Below are 25394 nucleotides of genomic sequence, written 5' to 3'. Positions count from 1 at the left end.
TGAAATATCAGATTGAGCCTGCTCACTTTAAACCTACAGTATCCCTTTTTTGTGCGGCAAGTGTCAACTATGGTAGTGATATCTGGCAGTTGGAATACTGTACTTGAATCTTGATAAATCAACTAAATTTACTGGCAAATGATTTCAGCCAAAGAATAGCACGATGTGCTATCTAATTCATTGGTAACTTCACTTGTATTAGTGTTACATAATGAAAAGCGGAAAAAATCAGTCATGACCACCTATCTTCCTCACATATAAAAGTACATGCAGAGGGAAAACAGCAAACAGTCAGAACCCAGAACCTTCAGATCAGAAGATAAAACCATCTATAGTGAATCAGCCAAAAATCTGTGAAACAGTAGGGATGCAGGCATTGTCATGTTGGTGTGGGATAGATAGAAACACTTTTATGTGAAGTAAAGAAACCAGAATTAATCAAATCTCTCCAAGTAAGATTCAAACCTACAACAGAATATTATTAGCTTCTTTCTAGATGGATGGATCTTTTCTATTTTATATGGAAGCATCTCTGGTCATAATTGAATATTATTAGCCTTTTTTTTTCTTTTCAAATGTACATGTATTGATTGTTGAATCCCATTAACACAAGGGAAGTTTCTTTTGTAGTGACAAAAATGTTTTAGGTCATCAGTTCGACTCCCCGCTGTGGCATTTTAGCATTTGAATGTCCTGTCTCCGCCACCATTATCCATATTGTCAAACTAAGAAAGCTCGGTTTTAATCAGAAAGGGGGAGCTAATGAAAAGGGTAAAAACATCAAGCAATTGTAAATGAGGCCGAAATAATCCCGGAATTCCCTACATGCATAGAAAGGATACTTTCCTTTTGGCAGCCATAAGTAACCTTTTTGGTGCTTATTAATCTATAAGCTTACATTACCTTCTCAAAAATAGTGAGCAATGGACAGTTTTACACTGAAGAACAGTATAAAACCATAAAAAAATAACTGAGAAAAGAGGTGTTACTTCAGATATAAAAAACCTACATATATAAATGGTGCTGTCCCCTTTTCCGGCATTTCAAAGTCAAGACTAACAGGAGTACATCTTCTAAACTCAAAGCTCTCTTGTAAAACTCTGTCTAGGGTTTCGAAAACAGATCAGGAGATATATAGAAAATATGCAAATTTTGTCCTTGTACTGTACAAAATACTATCTTAATTTGAAAGAAACAAGCACCAAGGCAAAAAGAGTATACAAAACTGATGCAATGAGATATTTTCTTCAGTGTTTGATTAGTAGCTTATTGTAATTAATCTTGGCTATATAGCCAAGAAGAATTACAACAAGTTATTATCAAACACTTTCTATTCTTCTTGGATGATTTGTTTTCCTCCATTGGCATTGAATATATAGAGGAGAACATATTCATCCAACGGCAAGCAGAAGCAGATATCGACCCGTGAAAGCAGAAATCGACCCGTGAATTCTCCATATGGAGAGGCAAGCACAAATGCACAGTGAACTCATTGGGAACTTGACAGAGACGAACAAGGAATATGCGGAGCATATCCGTCTTATGTTTTTGGGCTGGGGTTTATGGAAAATTGACAAGTGAGCCCACCCAATTGATATCCCATTATTATATAGTACAACCTAGCAAACAAACAAAAAAACAATTTAAATAATTTTCCAATTTGGATTACAAATTAAGTCAACTTTAAATATGTTAAATTTGTGCGGAGCAAAATGAACCTGTTTAATAAATGGAATACACTCCAGGCGAATCATACACCCTTAATATAAAGGATAAAACATTGAGAATCGCATGCAAATGCTTATTCTAGGTGATTGTAGATGTGATTAAAACGATTCAATCATTTAAAATAATAATTCTTTTTTAGAAAAATAGTGAAAAGTTCCTTTTACATATAAACCCAAATGATTTCGAAAATCATACGCAAGTTGATTCCGTTTTCCTTAGCGTTTTGGGTATTTCGAGTTGCAGATCGAGTTCCATCATGAATGTTATTTGCAGGGTCGGAACCTTGGTTTGCCTCGATGGCCAGATGTGAGTTAACGTCTATTGGTTCCTTGACCCGAGCTCCAACAGGATCGATAAGTGGCCTTTCACCCCCGGGTGTTAAGTTGTTATTTTCATCTTGAAGGCCAGCTTCGTTGTCGATAGGTTGGGCCATTAATTGAGAATTCGTAGTTTTCAGCCTGAAATCAAAGACATTTCAAAGAGCAAGTGTAAAATAGTGTGTTTCATAGAGATTCGTACCAAATAACCAATATTATCCTTAGCCCCACGGTGAGCGCCAAACTGTTTACCCGAAAAACGGATATAGTTGAATTTATACGTAGTTCTAAGGATACGTGGTATAGCTTGGTACAAATCGAAAAAGTATATAGAAAATTATCGAATATTGACTGTAAAAGAATACTTCGACCCAAGTTCCAGATCAAAGGGGAATCGAGGACGTTATACTTCGGGGCAAAGAACTCGTCGAAGAGGCGGTTGACAAAGATGCAGGGACCGAGCTTTAGGTTCCCCGAGATGGAGACGGTACCTCGAAAAACATGATCGGGGAAATAGAAATCGGTGATTCCCCTTCTTTTCCTTCATTTTCCCCAAGCCGTAGAGGATTATCATGGGGAGGGGGTCCATGGAGAGGAAGATCCTTTCCATGGTTATTGTTTTGGGGATTGAAGATGTTGCCGGTCCGAGCGATTAAGAAGTTTTGAAGAAGAGCTCGGGCAAAGCGGAGATTCCTCGTATTTTCGACGAAGCTCAGCAGGCCCTGAATCGGGTAAGTTTGCTTTCCCTTTATCAATTTTCATACTTGTATTTTTCTCTTTTGTATAACTCCATTTTATCTTTTGTAGGCTTTTACGCTCTGTCACGAAGCGTTTTTCCGATCTCTAGAGGAGCTAAGCCGGTCTGAAGCCGAAATTTGAAGGCTTACTGAGGAGAGAGACACCTTCAAGCTTCTCATTTAGCAGAAGGAATGAGAAGCAAAAGGACGTCGGGCCAAGCTAGAAGCAGCTCGGAAAAAATAAAACGACTTGTTCGAGCAGGTAAAGAGGATCCTTGAAGTTACTGATACTGATTTGGGCGTGACGGCTAATAGTTCGGTCTCGCATGTTCAGCAAAGGCTCGATGTGATTGGGCAACTTCGTGCTAAGGTAGACGCAGTGAAAGCGGGGGACGAAAAATGGAAAAAGAACATGGATCACTTTGCCGCTGAAAAGGAGACCGCCCGGGCTCAACTGGCCTCGGTCGAGGAACAACTTCGGAGCTTGAAAAAGAGAGCCTTGGTGCAAGTCAAGAATATCGAGGAGTTCCAGTATCGGTTGGACTCAGTGACTTCTGATCGAGAAAGATTGTCCTCGGAACTAGCAGCGGCCAAATCGGGGCCCGAAATAGCCATGGCTAATGTTGACGCAATGGTGGTTATTTATCGATCTGATGCTGGAGCCGCTCAAGTTTGAGCAAAGGAGGTTGCCGAGGCTGCTCAAGATCGATCAAATTGGGTTGTCGAGCATGCTAAATGCCAATCTCAAGGGAGACTGCAAAAGAGCTTGAAGTTGAAGCCGAGATCGAGAATGCAAAAGAGCTTGAAGCCGAAGCCAGAGTGTTGGTCTTTTCCGATGATGATGATACCGGGAGTATGAGTGGTTTTGAGAGCGGAGGCCTCGAGGGTGAAGATGCTGCTCCTGGAGAGGACTAAGCCCTTTTAGTATTTTTCTTCTTCCTTTTAAGGCCGTTTTGGTCTTTTTGTAGAAACACTTGATCGGACATGGTTCCCTTGTAAATAATTTTGGTATATAAAAGCTTAGTCTTTCTTTTTGTGGCTTCCGAATCTTTTCACTAATTTATACAAAGGCCAAAAGGTGCCTCAGCATGAGATAATTATTTGAAAGTCCGAGTGAGTGTTCGAACTCGATCATTTCTTATAGGTAGTCCCTGAGTGGGTGTTCGAATTTGAATTGAGATAGCTTTTTTAAATAGGGTTCAAGTGAAATGATTTGTTCGAACTTGAATTTGTGTAGCCCTTAGGCTTTATGGTTGAGTGAGAACGATTTCTCGAACTCGAGTTAAGGCAGCCCTTAGGCTTTTTAGGCGAGTGAGAATGATTTCTCGAACTCGAATTAATGGCAGCCCTTGGGCTCGATAGATAGTCCTCGAGTGAGAATGTTTGTTTGAACTCGAGTTAGGGTAGCCTTTAGGCTTTTATAGTCGAGTGAGGATTTGCTCGAACTCGAAATAAGAATAGCCCTTAGGCTTAGTGGTCCAGTGAGGACTTGCTCGAACTCAAAATAAGGTAGCCCTTAGGCTTTGTAGTCGAGTGAGTGTTTGCTCGAACTCTAATTAAGGTAGCTCTTAGGCTCGATAGATAGTCCCCGAGTGAGAATGGATTCTCGAACTCGAGTTAGGGTAGCCCTTAGGCTTTATAGTTGAGTGAGGATTTGCTCGAACTCGAAATAAGAATAGCCCTTAGGCTTATCGGTCGAGTGAGGACTTGCTCGAACTCGAAAAAAGGTAGCCCTTGGACTTTGTAGTCGAATGAGTGTTTTCTCAAACTCGAATTAAGGTAGCCCTTAGACTCGATAAATAGTCCCCGAGTGAGAATGGTTGCTCGAACTCGAGTTAGGGTAGCCCTTAGGCTTTATAGTTGAGTGAGGATTTGCTCGAACTCGAAATAAGAATATCCCTTAGGCTTAGCGGTCGAGTGAGGACTTGCTCGAACTCGAAATAAGGTATCCCTTGGGCTTTGTAGTCGAGTGAGTGTTTGCTCGAACTCAAATTAAGGTAGCCCTTAGACTCGATAAATAGTCCCCGAGTGAGAATGGTTGCTCGAACTCGAGTTAGGGTAGCCCTTAGTCTTTATAGTCGAGTGAGGATTTGCTCGAACTCGAAATAAAAATAGCCCTTAGGGTTAGCGGTCGAGTGAGGACTTGCTCGAACTCGAAATAAGGTAGCTCTTGGGCTTTGTAGTCGAGTGAGTGTTTGCTCGAACTCGAATTAAGGTAGCCCTCATGCTCGATAGATAGTCCCCGAGTGAGAATGGTTGCTCGAACTCGAGTTAGGGTAGCCCTTAGGTTTTATAGTCGAGTGAGGATTTGCTCGAACTCGAAATAAGAATAGCCCTTTGGCTTAGTGGTCGAGTGAGGACTTGCTCGAACTTGAAATTAGGTAGCCATTGGGCTTTGTAATCGAGTGAGTGTTTGCTCGAACTCGAATTAAGGTAGCCCTTAGGCTCGATAGATAGTCCCCGAGTGAGAATGGTTGCTCGAACTCGAGTTAGGGTAGCCCTTAGGCTTTAGAGTCGAGTGAGGATTTGCTCAAACTCGAAATAAGAATAACCCTTAGGCTTAGTGGTTGAGTGAGGACTTGCTCGAACTCGAAATTAGGTAGCCCTTGGTCTTTGTAGTCGAGTGAAAATGATTTCTCGAACTCGAATTAACGGCAGCCCTTGGGCTCGATGGACGAGTGAGTGTTTAGTCAAACTCGAAGTAACGTAGCCCTTAGGCTTATGTGGAGCTTGATCTCGTTGATTTTTCGGTTGGCAGTCCCCGATTTATGGGGTAATATTTCAAACTCCGGTCATGGTCAGCCCTTGAGCTTGTTTGCATAATAGATCATGAAATAGAAAAATCTTTCTGAGATATGAGATATCGGTAAGAAGAAATTTCTCTTTACAAGTCATTATACATGCGTTCATGTTTTGTTCCAGGGATCAAGCAAACTACACGGGCATGGTTCGTTTTGACCATTTGGCCCATACAATTTTTCCTATTGAAACCATGCTGCCATGAAGTGACTTTCTTGCATCGAACTTTACATATTCGAGGGTAATTCCCCCAATATTCGAGGTTGATTGTAAAGAGGATTCGGATACTGTTGAATTGTTCTAAGTTAGCATGATCAATGGTTGCCTCATTTAAACCCTTGCCGAAAAACCCATTCGGGACAAAACCGGTCTAAGGGAAAAAGAGTGCAACGCGTGCTTTCAGGACTAAAGGCTTCGAGTTTAATAATCCATCCGTGTTTCTGGTCGAACATCTTCAAGGTTTAATTTCGAAATATGAATGAACATGGGAGGGTCGTACCTTAGCAGTAGTATCGTTTTAGGTGCGAAACGTTCCAATTGCTTGGTAGTTGCTTGTCGTTTATCACGCCGAGCTTGTAGGACCCTTTTCTAACGATTTCGAGAACCTGATATGGTCCTTCCCAGTTTGGACCCAGTTTTCCTTCATTTCGATTTCGAGTGTTGGGGTGACTTTTCTTAGTACCAAGTCCCCGATTTTAAAATATCGAAGATTGGTTCTTCGATTGTAGTATCTTTTGATCCGCTGTTTTTGGGAGGCCAATCGGACGAGAGCGACCTCTCATTTTTCGTCCAATAATTCAAGGCTCGTGTTCATGGTCTCGTTATTCGACTCCTTTGTTGCATATCGAAACCTGATGCTAGGTTCTCCGACCTCAACCGAGATCAAAGTTTCGGCGTCATAGACCAACGAGAATGGCATTGCTCCGGTACTGGATTTTGATGTTGTGTGATATGCCCATATGACCTCAGGGGGTATTTCTTTCCATTTTCCTTTGGCGTTGGTCAATCTCTTCTTAAGATTTTGGATAATGATTTTGTTGGTCGATTCGGCTTATCCGTTTCCGCTGGGATGGTACGGTGTTGATAGGATCTTTTTGATCTTGTGATCCTCGAGAAATTTAGTTATTTTGCTGTCGATGAATTGTTTTCCATTATCACATAAAATCTCGACTTGCACCCCGAATCGACATATGTTGTGATCCCAAATGAAGTCTATCACTTCTTTTTCTCTGATTTTCTAGAAAGCCTGTGCTTCAACCCATTTAGAAAAATAATCAGTCATAAACAAAATAAACTTAGCTTTACCTTTGGCCGATGGGAGAAGGCCGACGATGTCCATTCCCCATTTCATGAAAGTCCATGGATATAGGACCGAATGGAGTAGCTACCCGGGTTGATGAATCACGGGCGCATGTCTTTGGCATTTGTCGCACTTTCGAACGAACTCCTTCGCATCTTTGCTCATATTGGTCCAATAATACCCTTCTCTGATCGCTTTGCGGACCAACGAATCGGCACCGGAATGGTTTCCATAAGTGCCCTCGTGAATTTTCCATAGTATGTAATCGGTATCTCCTAGTCCCAAACATATTGCCAATGGTCCATCGAAAGTCCTTCTGAATAGCGTTTCGTCTTCGGATAGGGTGAACCGTGTTGCCTTTGTTCGCAAAGCTCTCGATTCCTTTGGATCTTATGGAAGCTTCTTGTTCTTGAAGTACTCTATATATTTGTTTCTCCAGTCCCAGGTTAGACTTGTGGAATTTATCTCGGTGTGACCTTCTTCGATCACCGATTTTATGAGTTGTATGACAGTCCCCGAGTTGAGTTTGTCATCTTCGACCGATGAACCTAAGTTCGCAAGAGCGTCGGCCTCGCTATTCTGTTCTCGGGGTATATGTTGCAAAGTCCATTCTTTAAATTGATGTAGAGTCATCTGTAATTTATCCAAGTACCTTTGCATTCGATTTTCTCGAACTTCAAAAGTCCCGTTAACTTGGTTTACTACGAGGAGGGAATCTCACTTAGCTTTTATGATCTATGCTCTCAAGCTTCTAGCTAGTTCTAGACCTTCAATCATGGCCTCATACTCGACCTCATTGTTAGTCAATTTTGTAGTTCTGATAGATTGTCTAATTACATTACTTGTGTGTGATTTTAGTATAATGCTTAATTCGGACCCCTTCGCGTTCGAGGCACCATCCGTGAAAAGGGTCCAGACTCCCGAAGAGGTTCCCGATTTTATAAGTTGCTCTCTTTCAATCTCGGGCACAAGGGTTGGCGAAAAATCAGCGACGAAGTCTGTTAAGATTTAAGACTTGATAGCGGTTTGGGGCTGATACTCGATATCGTACCCACCGATTTCTATGGCCCATTTGGCCAATCGACCGAAAGGTCGGGTTTGCACAAAATGTTTCGAAGAGGATAAGTTGTTACAACATGTATCGAGTGAGATTGTAAATATGGTTTTAATTTCCTAGAGGCGCTTATTAAAGAAAACACTAATTTTCCTAAGTGTGCATATCTAGTTTCGGCCGCGCCTAAGGTCCGACCGACATAATAAATAGGGAATTGCGTACCTAGTTCTTCTCGAACCAGGACTCCACTTACCGCTATCTCCGAGACAGGTAAGTACAAGTAAAGTTGTTCGTCCACTTTCAGTGTATGAAGTAGAGGCGGGCTCGATAAATACCGCTTTAGTTCTTCCAAAGCGTGTTGGCATTCCGGAGTCCATGGAAAGTTGCTTTTCTTCTTAAGGAGTGAGAAAAATCGGTGGCTCCTATCTCAGGATCTCGAAATGAATCGTCCCAAGGCGGCTATTCTCCCCGTTAACCTTTGCACGACCTTCACATTATCTACTACCGTGATGTCCTCGATAGCTTTGATTTTATCGGGGTTGATTTCGATTCCTCGGTTGGATACCATGAAACCAAGAAACTTGCCCGAGCCAACCCCGAATGCACATTTTTCGGGGTTGAGCTTCATATTGTACTTCTTTAGCACGTCGAAAGTTTCCTGCAAATATTTTAAATGGTCCTCTACTCGCAGGAACTTAACTAACATGTCATCAATATAATCTTCCATTGATTTTCCTATTTGTTTTTCGAACATTTGATTTACTAAGCGTTGATAAGTTGCACCAGCATTTTTAGACCGAATGACATTACGTTATAACAATAGGTACCACACTTAGTGACAAACGAGGTCTTTTCTTGATCCTCCAGGTTCATTTGTATTTGGTTGTACCCAGAGTAGGCATTGAGAAAACTGAGAGTCTCGTGGCCGGCCGTTGCATTGATCATACGATCGATGCTAGGCAAAGGAAAGGAATCCTTAGGGCATGCTTTGTTCAAGTCTTTATAATCTATACACATTCTAAGTTTGTTTCCTTTCTTAGGGACCACCACCACATTTGCTAGTCATTCGGGGTATTTAACTTCTCAAATGGATCCTATTTTAAGAAGTTTGGTTACCTCGTCCTTGATGAAGGCGTGTTTGACCTCGGACTGGGCCTTCTTTTTTGCTTTATCGGACGGAATTTTGGATCCAAGCTCAGTCTATGAGTGGTTATCTCCGGTGGGATCCATGTTATGTCGAGATGGGACCAAGCAAAACAGTTCATGTTAGCTATAAGAGATTGAATAAGCTTTTTCCTGAGCTCGAGATCTAACCCCGTGCCCAGGTATACCTTTTTGTTCGGGCAGATGTTCGTCTAGCGTTATTTGCTCTAGTTCTTCGACCGTTGACTAGGTAGTGTCGGTATCATCGGGGATCACGAAGGGTCGAGGGATCCCATAGTCGTCGTCTTCGTGAGTCTCGTGATCCCATAGTCATCGTCTTCGTGAGTCTTCTGATTCTCTAGTTGGGTCGAAGCTGACGTTTGTGATTACTATTTGGTATCATGTTCCTCCTTCGAATCTGATCCATTTGTCGATGATAGTGTAGATAGCGGAATCACCTCATCGATGGCAAACATTTCTTTTGCGGTCGGTTACTCTCCGTAGACCGTTTTGACTCCCTCTGATGTTAGGAATTTCAGAAACCGGTCGAGGGTACAACTCTTATATTGTGGATCCACGGTCATCCAAAAGGAGCGTTATACCTCATGTCGCCTTCGATTACGTGGAACTTCATTTCTTGGATGGTCCCGGCCACGTTTATTGGCAGTATTATCTTGCCCTTAGTAGTTTCACATACCATATTGAATCCGTTTAGAACCAGGGTTGCGAGCACGACCTGGTCCTATAGACTAAGCTGCTCTACGACCTTCGATCTAATAATGTTGGCCGAACTACCTGGATCAATTAACACACGCTTAACTTGCGTTTTATTCATAAGTACAGATATTACCAGTGCATCGTTATGGGGTTGCATGATTCCTTATGCATCTTCATCACTAAAGGACAAGATTCCTTTAGGTGTGTTATCCTGAGACCGAGACCGCTTCTCTCTTTCAATCGACATCTTAGTGCGTTTAAGCACCGACCCCTGGGGATATAGATCACACCGATGATCATGTGGATGATGTGTTGTGGCTCTTCTTGTTTGTTTTGTCTTCTGAAATCCCTGTTTTTGAAATGGTTTTTGGCCTGGTCACTTAAAAATTCTCGAAGGTGCCCTTTATTGAATAATCGGGCTACCTCTTCTCTCAATTTCCTACAATCTTCCGTTTTCTGGTCACGAGTGCTATGATATTCGCACATTTGATTGGGATTCCTCTGGGTTAGATCGGTCTGCAGAGGTCGAGGCCATTTAGTATCTTTGATGCGTCCGATAGCCGACACGATGGCGGATGCATCGATGTTGAAGTTATATTCCGATAACTGCGGTGCTTCCTTAGGTCCAGTATGCCTGTCGAACCCATTCTTGTTTATTAGCCCCCGAGACCCTTCGCCTCGATCGCTTCTTTTATTGCTTTGTACGAGGTTATGTCTTCGTTCGTTACCCCTATAATCTCCACTATACGGCCGGTATCGGTCCTTGATTGACATTTGTTCTCTGTTGATGTCCCTTTTAATAACGGACCCGATTCTTGCTCATTTGACCTCACTACAGCTGGCCCCGTTTGTGGGTGACTTCTTGGGATGGACTGGGCTCGAGCCTGGTCGGTGCCTGGGTTTGGCTCTGCAACTGGGATATTGCTACTTGTTGAGCTTGCAACATTTCGAAAATCATACGCAAGCTGATTCCATTTTCCTCAGCGTTTTGGGTATTTCGAGCTGCAGATCGAGTTCCACCATGAATGCTATTTTCAGGGTCGGAACGTTGGTTTGCCTCGATGACCACATGTGAGTTAACATCTATTGGTTCCTCGACCCGAGCTCCAACGAGATCGACAAGTGGCCTTTCACCCCCGGGGGTTAAGTTGTTGTTTTCATCTTGAAGGCCAACTTCGTTGTCGATAGGTAGGGCCATTAATTGAGAATTCGTCGTTTTCAGCCTGAAATCAAAGACACTTTCAAGAGCAAGTGTAAAATAATGTGTTTCATAGAGATTCGTACCAAATAACCAATATTATCCTTAGCCCCACGGTGGGCCCCAAACTGTTTACCCAAAAAACAGATAGAGTTGAATTTATATGTAGTTTTAAGGATACGTGGTATACTTTGATACAAATAAAAAAAATATGTAGAAAAATATCGAATATTGTCTGTAAAAAGGGAATAAAATACAAACCAAACAGAGTAGAAAATGAATTATGAACAAGCAAGATGAATTAATGTACAAGACTCACAAAAAGATAATTTCTCATGTATCTATATATGAATATCAATAATCGTTTTAATAAGGATGTGTGTAAATGCCTTAATGTTCAGTTGCCCCCTTACAGAAATGATAACCACTCTTTTATAGTGGAAGATCCTACTTTGTATATAATAAAAAATACATAATGGAGATCCCATAATAGATTAGTTAATTTAGCTTTTTCTTAATTCCCGCCGAGATTCTCTCCCCAAGTGCGGCTACAACGGCTCTTGTCTCTTAGCTCGATCTTGGTCGGACTTGATATTGGTTGATCTCCAGATTTCGGGTTCGGTATTAACTCGAGCTCGAATCTTGAATTCAATAACGCCACTTCACATCATAGTTCGATTTGGACTCGAGCTCGATAATGACTTCAAGCTCGGTATTGATCGGTCTCTGAATTTTGAGCTTGGTAACCTGGTTTCTCTCGGTATTATGAAAACGACCATCGGTCCATCATGTTCCAATCTTGAGACCCACTTCATTTCTGTTTTCATATAGAACTCTCTTAAATTTTCTACCCTAGAAACAAACATGACAGATACAAATACGTACAAAAGCTGGTCCCAACGAGACATTTATTTGGTTTGCAATACACCAAGATAAAATGACAGACTTATGATGGACAAACACCTCTGAGTTTAGACCTCCAAGATTTATTCAATGTGGCTGTAGATCAAAAATCCACAATTGCAGACAACATAAGAACTGTATAATCGTAATACTGAGGTAATCACTGGGGGAAATAAACTTGGTTATTGAATAGGCATGAGAGGTTGGATGGAAATCCAGACTCAACATGATCAGTTGACAAAAAAGGACAGTTTTTCAGTGGAATCTATTTGGTTGAATGGCAGCCCAGGAAGCATTAGTGACATTGGACAGGGTGAATAAAGTAGGCGTACACTTGTGCTAACAGATGCCCCATGAGTGGTAAAAAGGAAGAGACTATAGCACACTTGTTTATTCACTGTACTATGGCTACTTGTGGAATACTTTTCTTAACCTCTAAGAACTCCACTTGACTGTGCCTATCAGTGTGGCCAGATGTTCCAAAATGTGGCAAGGAAATCCAGTACCAAAGAAACTACGGAAGTTGTTGAAAGCTGTTACTTTTTGCTTTGGTCGGACATTATTGAACGAGAGAAGAGAATATGTTCCAATGACATGCAACAAATTCTAGTAGCCTTAAGAAAAGATGTTTGCACAAGTTTTTTCTTTCCTGAACAGACACCATTGTTTTAACTAGTCTAGAAAATCTCCCACCTTTTTGAGCTCCTTGGAGCCGAAAGTGCAAGCTTTCTATAAATTATATGGACAGTAATTTTGTGTGAAAATTATATGATTATTAACCCATCCCCCCACCCCACAAAAGAATTCTACTTAGAAAACATGGGCAAACTACTGGTGAATAAGGAAGGGATAAAAAGCCTTAACTGTGAAACAAGATCTTAAAGGAAATGGACAGAGGGTGTGAGGCAGTTATCAAAGATTGTGCTCTCTGTGTGGCAGGTACTGGGTTCATTATATAATTCTAATCATCGCTTATCCTTGGAATTTTTGCAGATTGAAATGAACATTTTCAATGGAAGTGTTATAGTCGGTACTATAGCAAGCTGACACAAGCATCGTGTGCTGGTTCTGTTTGACGTTTCAGGCAATGGTCACACAACATTCTGTTTGGCAAGAGCCTTACAGTTACGGGTCAAAATATTACTTGATAGGAGCCATTTCCATTTGCTGTCCTTCTAAAGCCAACTTACATTGCGCATAGTTTTGGATTTTGTTGGTCGTAAACAGTTTTTTCATAAGCAAGATAATCAGCTCTCAGTATTTTATATCTACTTTCTTTATCTTCAGACTTTCTCTATCTCTTGATTCACTTACCATGAGATACTCTTATTCTTTAGCGTATTCCTACTCAAAATTAGCACTTATGGATTTCTCAGCTCATGTATCGCACGTGACACATCCAAGATATATCAGAGAATATACTGAAGGAAAATGATATTGAAAAACAATTGAAAGAAGAATATCTTACTTGCTTAGAGAGCACCCTCTCAACAGTTCCCCACACAGGAAGTATAAGCCCACCTAACACATTAACTTCTTGTAATCTTCTACCGACTGTGCAGAAACTGCCTAGCTTACAATTTGGGCCATGCATACACTGCAGGTGAAACCCAGAATGAGTTCTGAAAGAAGTGATGCTTGAAATACTCAGAAACAACGAATCCACGAATACTCCAAGGGCATTTTCATAATCCAATAAAACAAAACAAAGTTAGCTGAGATTTTTATGGCAATAAGGTGAGCCTCCTCCCTCTACATTCCTTACAACATAAGGGTGATCCTCTTGTTTTTTCCCCATGAAGCCTAGCTGGAATCAACATTTTTGTGTTATACAAGTTTGCTTCATCAAATTGCTTTTATTTCATTTTATTTTCTATTTACAGGCAAATAAAGAAGTATTAGAAATGCAATAAAAGGAGGAATGCAGCCTGTTCAAATCAAGGCATACCAGCTATATACTACGAATACATACACTGAAATCTAAAAATTGTTCCAGATCTATCCACATCCTGTGCCTAGTACTCTCTGAAAGCACAAATACAAGGTTACTTATCAAGGTTAATCTTTTATTCAGTAGTGTACATCATTGTCTTTTTCCTCTTTTAATCATCATTGTTCAAGCTACAGTCCAGCCTTTGAATTCTATCACAATATTCATCAAAAGATTTTAGCCTTTTCCTCATCTGAGCCCCAGGAAATACCGAATTCCGCTGAAAATCTTGCGCCGGTTCCTATTTGAGAAGAGATTATGTCTGAAACGAGGATTGTAATTAATAGTTTTCGATGAATCAATTTAAACTGCTCCATTTTCCCGGGTCTTTTCTTCTATCAGATGAACTCTCCCATATCAAGCCAGTGAAATTCACGGGGAATTTTATTTGCTATTAGATAACCAATTCATAAACAAGATCAGGATGCAGAAAAACACTGGAAGGCTGATCCTATGATTATGATAAGACTATATGTCCTATCACATAAAAAGATCAAGGAAGCTTCCCAACGTACTTTTCATCAGGGTATCCTGCAAGATACATGATCATAAAAAAATTTACCTGTTTCAATGAAACGTCATATTCATCTTCCCATCCACGACGGGCCTTTTCTAAGGAAGATAGTTTCCGGTACTTGTCTTTCAATTGTGCAAGGGGCATCTCCCTAGAAATTGAGAAGTGTAAAGTAAAGCACAGCACAAGGAAGAGGAAGATGGGTTAGGGTGCAGACATGAAGCAGTCAATTCCTAAAAGGAAGAAGTTAACCTAAAGCCTAAAAGTCAAAATCCTTTAGTACCTAAGGGCCTCTCCAACAATTGGACGAAATACCTCGTACATTCCTGAAGCAGAACTGAAATAACCACGAAACAGAAAGATCAAAATCACGGGCATTTGGACCAAGGCATGACCCTACATTAGTTGTGAAAGAAAGGCAGCTAGGGGAACATCATGCTATGTCTCTTTCATATTCATACAAAATCTTCAAATTGCTAGATGAAAGCTTATAAATGGTGCACGTTGTTCGTAGATAATTTTGTGTTAATTGATGAAACCAGCAAGGAACCAACTAAAAGCTGGAAATGTAGAGAACCCCTCTAGAGTGTAATAGGAGAAGTAGAAGTAAGACAGAAGGTATACATGTACATCCTCTTGTTTACACCAGAATACCAATAAATTTAAACATCTATCTCAATAACAATATCTCATGAAAGAAAGAAGGCATTCCCTGTGTGTCAGAAGATCCACTTTAGCATGACCCAATTGAACCCAAATATACGAGAAAACTGAGCCCAAAGTTGTCTAGCCACTGAGTAAGTGTATGAATCTTTAGAGTTAAAAGAGTTATCTTTTGTTTCTGGTGAATATTTTGCATACCCAGCCACAAGGTCTATTAGGTTAAATAATTGGATGTCATTCTTGAGAACCACATTTTCTCTAGGTCGGCTACTCTTTTGCATACCCAGCCACAAGGTCTCTTAGGTTAGATAATTGGGGTTTTCTCCTAAAATATTCCTTCATCAAAATAATACATAAAAATTAGATAAAATTCTGAAATGGAGGAGCCTCACGAGATTGGAAAATGTCTAACAAGTTATATAGGTCAATTGTGAGGCCAGTAATGTTAGAATAGATGAATTCCGTTGAAATGAAAATGTTAAGATAGATGCACAATCATTTAAGATTGAACAAGATTACAATGATCACATACAACAACAGATGCAAGCAACATAAATAGACGCTAAAATGAGAAAAGATAGCATGAGATGGTCTAGTTACGACCTAAGTTGAATATGATTATCTATGGTCTTAAAATTAGATGAGATAACCTCAAAATCACATGGAGAGAAGTTGTCAGGGAAAACCTTAAGTTTCTCCTAATAAATGCATACTTAGCTAAAAATAAAACAAATGGATCTATATAAGTTCTACCAACTATTTGGGATTAAACTAGTTATCCCTGTAAGGTAAGTGTGAGATATAGAAAATCCTTAAGTTGCCTTAAAGGGCAGCCATGTGCATTAAGCTCTCGCTATGCACGGAAAATGGACTTGGGTAGAGCGGAAAAGATACAAATCATTCATAAAGCCCAGCTGAGATGGGATGGGGATTGAAAAGTAGTTGACTGATTGACGTACACATAATCCAATCTGGTCCCTAATACCAAGTTCAATAAGGTTGACTGCACTTGCAAACCAAAATACCAATATACAGAAATAACAAAATAACCGACCAAGAATTTCCATACCCTTCAAATGCTAATAGAAAATGCCGTCTTCCCAACCATTCTCATTTGGATTCATAGAATCCACTATTAGTTGAACTAGACTCATCCTTTTGCTTCTCTTCAAGCAACGCATACGCTGACTACAGGTGGAAAATAAAAGGTTACAAAGCAAACTTGGAAGGTAGCCATCTAACTCAAGCTTATAATGGTAATATATATACCTCCCAAATGAGTCCACGATCCAATGCAAAAGAAAACAATATGGTTGAAGCCCCGGACAAGTTGTCAATATGAACAATCTGTAGTAGGTTGATGTCACAACATGTTTTATATAAGAATGCAAAGACAAAACAGGAACAGCATAACCTTTAAATTTGGTGCCGGAGACCAAGCTTTTGCTTTTTCTACTACTCAGGTTAGTGTTTGTTATTGGGTTCTTCTTCCCAATTTACGCAGAAAGAGGCGAGCTTTCCTAAACCCTTAACCCACGCCACCTGCTTCCTGCTCTGCCAGTATAACAGGCCGGGTAAAAGTCGGGCCTCTGATCCAATTATGGACCTTAAAACAATAGCCCCATTTTTTAACATCTTTAAGAAGTGGCCTCTGATCCAATTATGCACTTAGCAACAGCGACGGTGCAAGTTGGTAGGATTTTAGCTTTTATTCATAGTAATGTTATGATAAATTGGTCGAACTTTATGCTATATTCAAATTTAGCTATCATATTAGATAATTCACAAACTCTACCACAGTGTCTATGTTATTTACACTCAAGCTTATAAGAGACGACTTTAAGTTATACTACCATTTTTCATTAATCGGTAATATTTGTCTCGCACCCCATACATCTATAATATATTCCTCCTTTCTCACAACTAATCCCACCCATGTACCCCTCTAATCCTCTTTAGTAAAATCATATTTGAACTATTAAATAAAAGTTTAAACTTCTGAAATTAATGGATATTGATCTAATATAGATAACTCAATAAATAAAGAGTGTCTCATAAATTTCCTCAATCATCATTCCATTCCATGTATGTATTCAACTTAAACTCATTGCCAACTCTATAATTTTATCACCAAATTTCACAATTTATCATATTTCATTTTCAGTTTTAATAAGAATACATAGCATTTGAAGATCTTAGAGTTTTTTTTTTAATTTTAATTTTTTAAAGTTATTTTGAAGTTCATTTTTGTTGCATGTGTGGTAATTTTCAAGTTCACTCTAATAGACACAAACATGTTCAACTAAGATTTTCAAATCTTAAATATTAAAAAAATATATAACTTATTTTATGTGGGGATTATTTTTTTTTATTTTAGTAAGCAAATATATATATATATATACATATATATAATTATCTATTGTTGGTGTATAAAACTAACCATTTCTACTGATTTTGTTAATTTGTTGAAGGTGTCAATTGAACTTGAAAAAATACGACATCGGCATTTCCCAATAAGAGAATCCTAGAATATCCAAAATCAAGTAGTCAACCGAAATAGACATTTGTTTTCATCTACGAGAAAAAACACTGAAGATCACTACACACTTGACTTTCAAGTGCTAAGAATGTCATCTATTTCCTCCTTTGCATTTTGAATCTTGATCCACGATCAACACTTAGCTTGATATCAAAGGCACCAGCACGTTCTACAATACTTCCAGTAAAAATCTGCACGGTGCTGAGGGTACCCGTGCAGTTTGAAACACTTATCTTTACTGTGTCCTGGCTTCTTACAATACTCACAAAACAGACGATGCGTGTTCGACGAATATCCTCCTCTATTTGCATTGTTCCCAGCATTGTATCCATTTGTACTATAATTGGTCTTTAAATTGTTGTTTCCAGCACTTGCATTAAGAGATGCAGATTCCATCACAAATTGATTGTGTGGCTTAACTTCCCTTTGTTTTTCCTCTTGAATGAGCATGGCAAATGCTTGTGCAATGCTAGTTAGTGGACTCATCATCAAAATACTGCCTCTCACCAGTGTATACCTTATTCAACCCCATTAGGAACTGAATTAATCGTCTATCCTGTTCTGTCTTGTGCATGTTTGTCTTAGCTCCACAGGTACAGGTACAATTGCATTGAGCGTGTGCATTTAGGGTATTAAGTTCTTCCCAAAGCTTCTTCATTTTGGTATAGTAGCCAGTGATGTCCAAAGTTCCTTGGCTTAAATTGCCGATTTCCTTCTGAAGCTGATACAACTTAGCACCGTTGGTTTGGTCATATCTATCTTCCAATTCCTGCCATAATTCCTTCACACCCCTAACATATTGCAGACTATCAACCAAATCTTTCGACAGTGAGTTGAGAATCCACGAAGTGACCATATCGTCGCATCGTTCCTATTGATCAAAAGTGGTGTGACCCACATCTGGCTTCTTAACCTTTCTTGTGATGAATCCGACCTTGTTCTTCACAAATAACGCCCTAAGTACTCCTCTCCTCCAGGATCTATAACTGGTGTCGTCGAAAGCCATCGGCATCAGCATTGTTCTGGCGTTCTCTGGCGGATGCATGTATAAAGGACTAGACAAATCCAAAGTTTCTTTGTCTCCTGCACGAATCAAAGTGTGTGAATCAAATCGCGATCGAACACCAGTCAAAATCAGTGGAAGTAATTTTCTTCTGCAACTCTTGCCCTGATTGAGTCGAATCGGTAATTTCAAAAGAGACGAGTGAGGAAATTGAGTGACTGAATAGAGAATCGAAGCCTAGGCTCTGATACCATGACAAAATATTGAGGGTCAGTGATGTATTCGAGCTCAGATTGAGCTCCAATGGAGGAAAGGGAAAAACACCCACACAGGGAAGGTTCGAGAAACAGACTGAAGCAGCGAGAAATGAATTTTTCTTACTTACAAAATATTTGTACAATACACTTATACACATACACAGACTCTAACACCTTATTAAACTTATAGCCTAAATATTTACAGAAATAGCCTATGTAGTACAATGTGGCTAACTATTAAATAATCTCAACAGGAGTCGTGGAGAGAAGCACAAATGGGCTCATGCTGGGTAAGAGTGAACTAAATGGACGGAATCATACCTTATTTTCACTTTCAGCCATCATTGGAACTTTAGTATCTTCCTTCATTCGATTCTGTGTTGGAGCATTCTCTATGCAAAGACTGTCATTAACATCATAATTTAGGTGCCAATGGAGATTTCAGCTGCAAAAAGTCCAGTCAAATAGGACCATTTTCTAATATAATTAATAGGAAGTAGTAAATCCAGAATTAAATGCTAAATATTGAATTCTTAATCATAAAATTTACTAACTTTGTTAGGAACACACCATGTGGACTCCAAGTATGGGTAAAATTTTCAGCAATCAGCAGTACAAAAGTTCTGCTGATGATATGAAACAGAACATTCAGAATTAACACAGGTACAACGGCTATCTCATACAATACAACATCCTTTTTGTTCTTCACTGTCCTTTTGCTCCTCGGACCCAAAAATCATTCCTTAAACTCGGATGATTTGGTTTCTCAATTGATCATCCTTCGATCTCAATCTTCCACAGGTGTCATTCACCTTTCTAATAAACTACGTAGACGAATTTTATCGATACCTGTCCCTAGGCCATTTTCTTCCGTTATATTCTTCGATTCACAGAAGCTACATTCAGAGCCAGAGATTTCACTTCCAAGTCATAAAAAAGAGTTCTTGCTTCTCTTCTCCTCATTCCACACAAACAATCCACATAACAACAAGTTATTTTTCTTTGACATTGGTTTCAAGAATCACAAGCTTCTTTTGCTCTATTTGGAGTCAAGTCTCTTCTCTATTACATTTATGCCCACAATGCTTCTTTTTTTTTTGTGCTAAGCACAATGCTCAATATTCTTCATTTATTTCCTGAATCTCATATAGGCATTTGTCGTACAATTCTTCAGATGAGCTACAAACATCTTCACCTACAGTCTACAGTCGTGTTTCCCCCCATCATCTCTTCGCGTAACTTCTCAAACTAAATATCCATTGCCAGACCAACAAACACTACTGCTAGGCTTGACCTACTTCAAGCAACACGGATGATATGGCAGAACTGAGGAAGACGTCCGACAATCATACCTTTGATGTTTGAGATCCAGGTGGCAAGAAAGGCTCCCACCAACCCGATTCATACTTGGGATATGGTGTTGTCCACTTTTCTGGCTTTTCAAACTCAAGACTAACAGGAGTACATCTTCTAAACTGTCAGCCTCAAAGCTCTCTTATAAAACTCTGTCTAGCCTCAACTGCAGGTTGAAAATATGCAAATTTTGTCCTTGTACTATACAAAATATCTTAATTTTACTATCTGTTATATTGGGGTTATTTATACACTTGTCGTTAGCAAATTATCTCGTATGCCCTTGACTTTAATAGCACTCCAGCATGGACTGGGTGATTAAAGCTTGCTTATTGAAGACTCTGCCTTTCATCAGACAGGAATATGGAGTAATTAGTGTCTCAATTATTTAAAGATGAGCGCCCCTTACGTGATCCACAGGCCATTTGTTGAAACAAGAGCTACAGCGGGTTGCTTGGTAGTATTAGGGAATTTATCCAAGAACTTGGGCTCAATCACAAGGCAAAATCCTGTTCTTTGTTGTGCTCTCCGACAAGCATCGTGTGCTGGTTCTGTTTGACGTTTCAGGCAATGGTCACACAACATTCTGTTTGGCAAGAGCCTTACAGTTACGGGTCAAAATATTACTTGATAGGAGCCATTTCCATTTGCTGTCCTTCTAAAGCCAACTTACATTGCGCATAGTTTTGGATTTTGTTGGTCGTAAACAGTTTTTTCATAAGCAAGATAATCAGCTCTCAGTATTTTATATCTACTTTCTTTATCTTCAGACTTTCTCTATCTCTTGATTCACTTACCACGAGATACTCTTATTCTTTAGCGTATTCCTACTCAAAATTAGCACTTATGGATTTCTCAGCTCATGTATCGCACGTGACACATCCAAGATATATCAGAGAATATACTGGAGGAAAATGATATTGAAAAACAATTGAAAGAAGAATATCTTACTTGCTTAGAGAGCACCCTCTCAACAGTTCCCCACACAGGAAGTATAAGCCCACCTAACACATTAACTTCTTGTAATCTTCTACCGACTGTGCAGAAACTGCCTAGCTTACAATTTGGGCCATGCATACACTGCAGGTGAAACCCAGAATGAGTTCTGAAAGAAGTGATGCTTGAAATACTCAGAAACAACGAATTCACGAATACTCCAAGGGCATTTTCATAATCCAATAAAACAAAACAAAGTTAGCTGAGATTTTTATGGCAATAAGGTGAGCCTCCTCTCTCTACATTCCTTACAACATAAGGGTGATCCTCTTGTTTTTTCCCCATGAAGCCTAGCTGGAATCAACATTTTTGTGTTATACAAGTTTGCTTCATCAAATTGCTTTTATTTCATTTTATTTTCTATTTACTGGCAAATAAAGAAGTATTAGAAATGCAATAAAAGGAGGAATGCAGCCTGTTCAAATCAAGGCATACCAGCTATATACAACGAATACATACACTGAAATCTAAAAATTGTTCCAGATCTATCCACATCCTGTGCCTAGTACTCTCTGAAAGCACAAATACAAGGTTACTTATCAAGGTTAATCTTTTATTCAGTAGTGTACATCATTGTCTTTTTCCTCTTTTAATCATCATTGTTCAAGCTACAGTCCAGCCTTTGAATTCTATCACAATATTCATCAAAAGATTTTAGCCTTTTCCTCATCTGAGCCCCAGGAAATACCGAATTCCGCTGAAAATCTTGCGCCGGTTGCTATTTGAGAAGAGATTATGTCTGAAACGAGGATTGTAATTAATAGTGCGAGGGGCATCTCCCTAGAAATTGAGAAGTGTAAAGTAAAACACAGTACAAGGAAGAGGAAGATGGGTTAGGGTGCAGACATGAAGCAGTCAATTCCTAAAAGGAAGAAGTTAACCTAAAGCCTAAAAGTCAAAAGCCTTTAGTACCTAAGGGCCTCTCCAACAATTGGACGAAATACCTCGTACATTCCTGAAGCAGAACTGAAATAACCACGAAACAGAAAGATCAAAATCACGGGCATTTTGGACCAAAGGCACTTCTATGAACAAAATTAACATTGCATTCTTAAAACAGATCAAAATTGAACATTTTAAAAGAAAAAATCCAACTACAGGAAAAAGACTTGGACCATGCATGACCCTACATTAGTTGTGAAAGAAAGGCAGCTAGGGGAACATCATGCTATGTCTCTTTCATATTCATACAAAATCTTCAAATTGCTAGATGAAAGCTTATAAATGGTGCACGTTGTTCGTAGATAATTTTGTGTTAATTGATGAAACCAGCAAGGAACCAACTAAAAGCTGGAAATGTAGAGAACCCCTCTAGAGAGTAATAGGAGAAGTAGAAGTAAGACAGAAGGTATACATGTACATCCTCTTGTTTACACCAGAATGCCAATAAATATAAACATCTATCTCAATAACAATATCTCATGAAAGAAAGAAGGCATTCCCTGTGTGTCAGAAGATCCACTTTAGCATGACCCACTGAGTAAGCGTATGAATCTTTAGAGTTAAAAGAGTTATCTTTTGTTTCTGGTGAATTTTTTGCATACCCAGCCACAAGGTCTATTAGGTTAGATAATTGGATGTCATTCTTGAGAACCATATTTTCTCTAAGTCGGCTACTCTTTTGTATACTTGTATATTGGGGTTTTCTCCTAAAATATTCCTTCATCAAAATAATACATAAAAATTAGATAAAATTCTGAAATGGAGGAGCCTCACGAGATTGGAAAATGTCTAACAAGTTATATAGGACAATTGTGAGGCCACTAATGTTAGAATAGATGAATTCCGTTGAAATGAAAATGTTAAGATAGATGCACAATCATTTAAGATTGAACAAGATTACAATGATCACATACAACAACAGATGCAAGCAGCATAAATAGACGCTAAAATGAGAAAAGATAGCATGAGATGGTCTAGTTACGACCTAAGTTGAATATGATTATCTAAGGTCTTAAAATTAGATGAGATAACCTTAAAATCACATGGAGAGAAGTTGTCACGGAAAACCTTAGGTTTCTCCTAATAAATGCATACTTAGCTAAAAATAAAACAAATGGATCTATATAAGTTCTACCAACTATTTGGGATTAAACTAGTTATCAATGTAAGGTAAGTGTGAGATATAGAAAATCCTTAAGTTGCCTTAAAGGTCAACCATGTGCATTAAGTGTGAGATATAGAAAATACTTGGGTAGAGCGGAAAAGATACAAATCATTCATAAAGCCCAGCTGAGTTGGGATGGGAATTGAAAAGTAGTTGACTGATTGACGTATACATAATCCAATCTGGTCCCTAATACCAAGTTCAATAAGGTTGACTGCACTTGCAAACCAAAATACCAATATACAGAAATAACAAAATAACCGACCAAGAATTTTCATACCCTTCAAATGCTAATAGAAAATGTCGTCTTCCCAACCATTCTCGTTTGGATTCATAGAATCCACTATTAGTTGAACTAGACTCATCCTTTTGCTTCTCTTCAAGCAACGCATACGCTGACTACAGGTGAAAAATAAAAGGTTACAAAGCAAACTTGGAAGGTAGCCATCTAACTCAAGTTTATAATGGTAATATATATACCTCCCAAATGAGTCCACGGTCCAATGCAAAAGAAAACAATATGGTTGAAGCCCCGGACAAGTTGTCAATATGAACAATCTGTAGTAGGTTGATGTCACAACATGTTTTATATAAGAATGCAAAGACAAAACAGGAACAGCATAACCTTTAAATTTGGCGTCGGAGACCAAACTTTTGCTTTTTCTACTACTCGGGTTAGTGTTTGTTATTGGGTTCTTCTTCCCAATTTACGCAGAAAGAGGCGAGTTTTCCTAAACCCTTAACCCACGCCACTTGCTTCCTGCTCTGCCAGTATAATGGGCCGGGTAAAAGTCGGGCCTCTGATCCAATTATGGACCTTAAAACAATAGCCCCATTTTTTAACATCTTTAAGAAGTGGCCTCTGATCCAATTATGCACTTAGCAACAGCGACGGTGCAAGTTGGTAGGATTTTAGCTTTTATTCATAGTAATGTTATGATAAATTGGTCGAACTTTATGCTATATTCAAATTTAGCTATCATATTAGATAATTCACAAACTCTACCACAGTGTCTATGTTATTTACACTCAAGCTTATAAGAGACGACTTTAAGTTATACTACCATTTTTCATTAATCGGTAATATTTGTCTCGCACCCCATACATCTATAATATATTCCTCCTTTCTCACAACTAACTCCACCCATGTACCCCTCTAATCTCTTTAGTAAAATCATATTTGAACTATTAAATAAAAGTTTAAACTTCTGAAATTGATGGATATTGATCTAATATAGATAACTTGTTATAAAAAAAGTAACTTAGTAAAACATGAACAAGACATGTTATGAAATAAAAGCAATTTAGTAAAACATGAACAAGAAATGGAGATAGAGAGAAGGAAGAGATTTTCTTCTTCAATTGTGTGTATTTTTCTATCTATTACAAGGCCTTTATATAGGCATGAAAAGTGAAGAAAAGTATGTCATTGAATATGTCATTAAGCATTTGAGAAGATCATGGAGGAAGAGTAGACATTCACCATAATTTGATTTTTCTTATAACACTCCCTCTTGGATGTCCATAGATAATGTGCCTCGTTAAAACCTTATTAGGAAAAAACCCTATGGGAAAAAAATTCTAGTGAAGGAAAAAGAGTACACATGTTTAGAAATACGCCTTTTGATTGCCTCGTTAAAAACCTTGCAAGGAAAAACCAGTTGGATAAAACTTTGTAAGGAAAAAAGAGTACAACGCGTATTAACTCCCCCTGATGAGAGCATAAATTCATATCCTTGAGCCTTCGCATCCCAATCTTGTACACTAGTTTCTTGAAGGTTGACGTCGGTAGAGATTTGGTGAACAAATCAGCCATATTATCACTTGAACGGATCTGTTGCACATTGATATCACCATTCTTTTGAAGATCATGTGTGAAAAATAACTTTGGTGAAATGTATTTTGTCATATCCCCTTTTATGAGTCCTCCCTTCAACTGGGCTATGCATGCTGCATTGTCTTCATACAAAATTGTGGGTAGTTTGTTACACTTCAAACCACATATGTTTCGAATAAGGTGTATTATAGACCTCAACCATACACATTCTCGACCTGCTTCATGAATAGCAATTATCT

General features: G+C 39.0%; 1 protein-coding gene across 33 annotated transcripts in view; it reads right to left on the bottom strand.

Moving 5' to 3' along the window:
* LOC107823754 (protein FORGETTER 1-like) overlaps window positions 1-24041 on the bottom strand; it is a 29060-nt gene extending 5019 nt beyond the window's left edge. For 9 of the 33 annotated variants that reach the window (XM_075226969.1, XM_075226967.1, XM_075226973.1 and 6 more), the window contains exons 1-4: window positions 15025-15047; window positions 14684-14737; window positions 14449-14551; window positions 13365-13493 (exon numbers count right to left, since the gene is read on the bottom strand). In XM_075226969.1, coding sequence (XP_075083070.1) covers window positions 13365-13493; window positions 14449-14551; window positions 14684-14737; window positions 15025-15032 — 294 coding nt within the window. In that variant the 5' untranslated portion in view covers window positions 15033-15047. Of the gene's footprint in view, window positions 1-1112; window positions 1620-13364; window positions 13494-14448; window positions 14552-14683; window positions 14738-14800; window positions 14994-15024; window positions 15048-16132; window positions 16252-16332; window positions 16411-19183; window positions 19308-21166; window positions 21296-21670; window positions 21992-22123; window positions 22869-23598; window positions 23718-23798; window positions 23877-23943 lie in introns of those variants that run through there. The other 24 variants (XM_075226980.1, XM_075226984.1, XM_075226982.1 and 21 more) reach the window with 23 other exon arrangements.
* Window positions 24042-25394: the final 1353 nt, after the last annotated feature.

The sequence above is a fragment of the Nicotiana tabacum genome, chromosome 12 (genome assembly GCF_000715075.1).
Source record: "Nicotiana tabacum cultivar K326 chromosome 12, ASM71507v2, whole genome shotgun sequence".
Taxonomy (NCBI): Eukaryota; Viridiplantae; Streptophyta; class Magnoliopsida; order Solanales; family Solanaceae; genus Nicotiana; species Nicotiana tabacum.
Note: the sequence above shows the minus strand (reverse complement) of the source record. Positions and strands in the feature narration are given on the sequence as shown.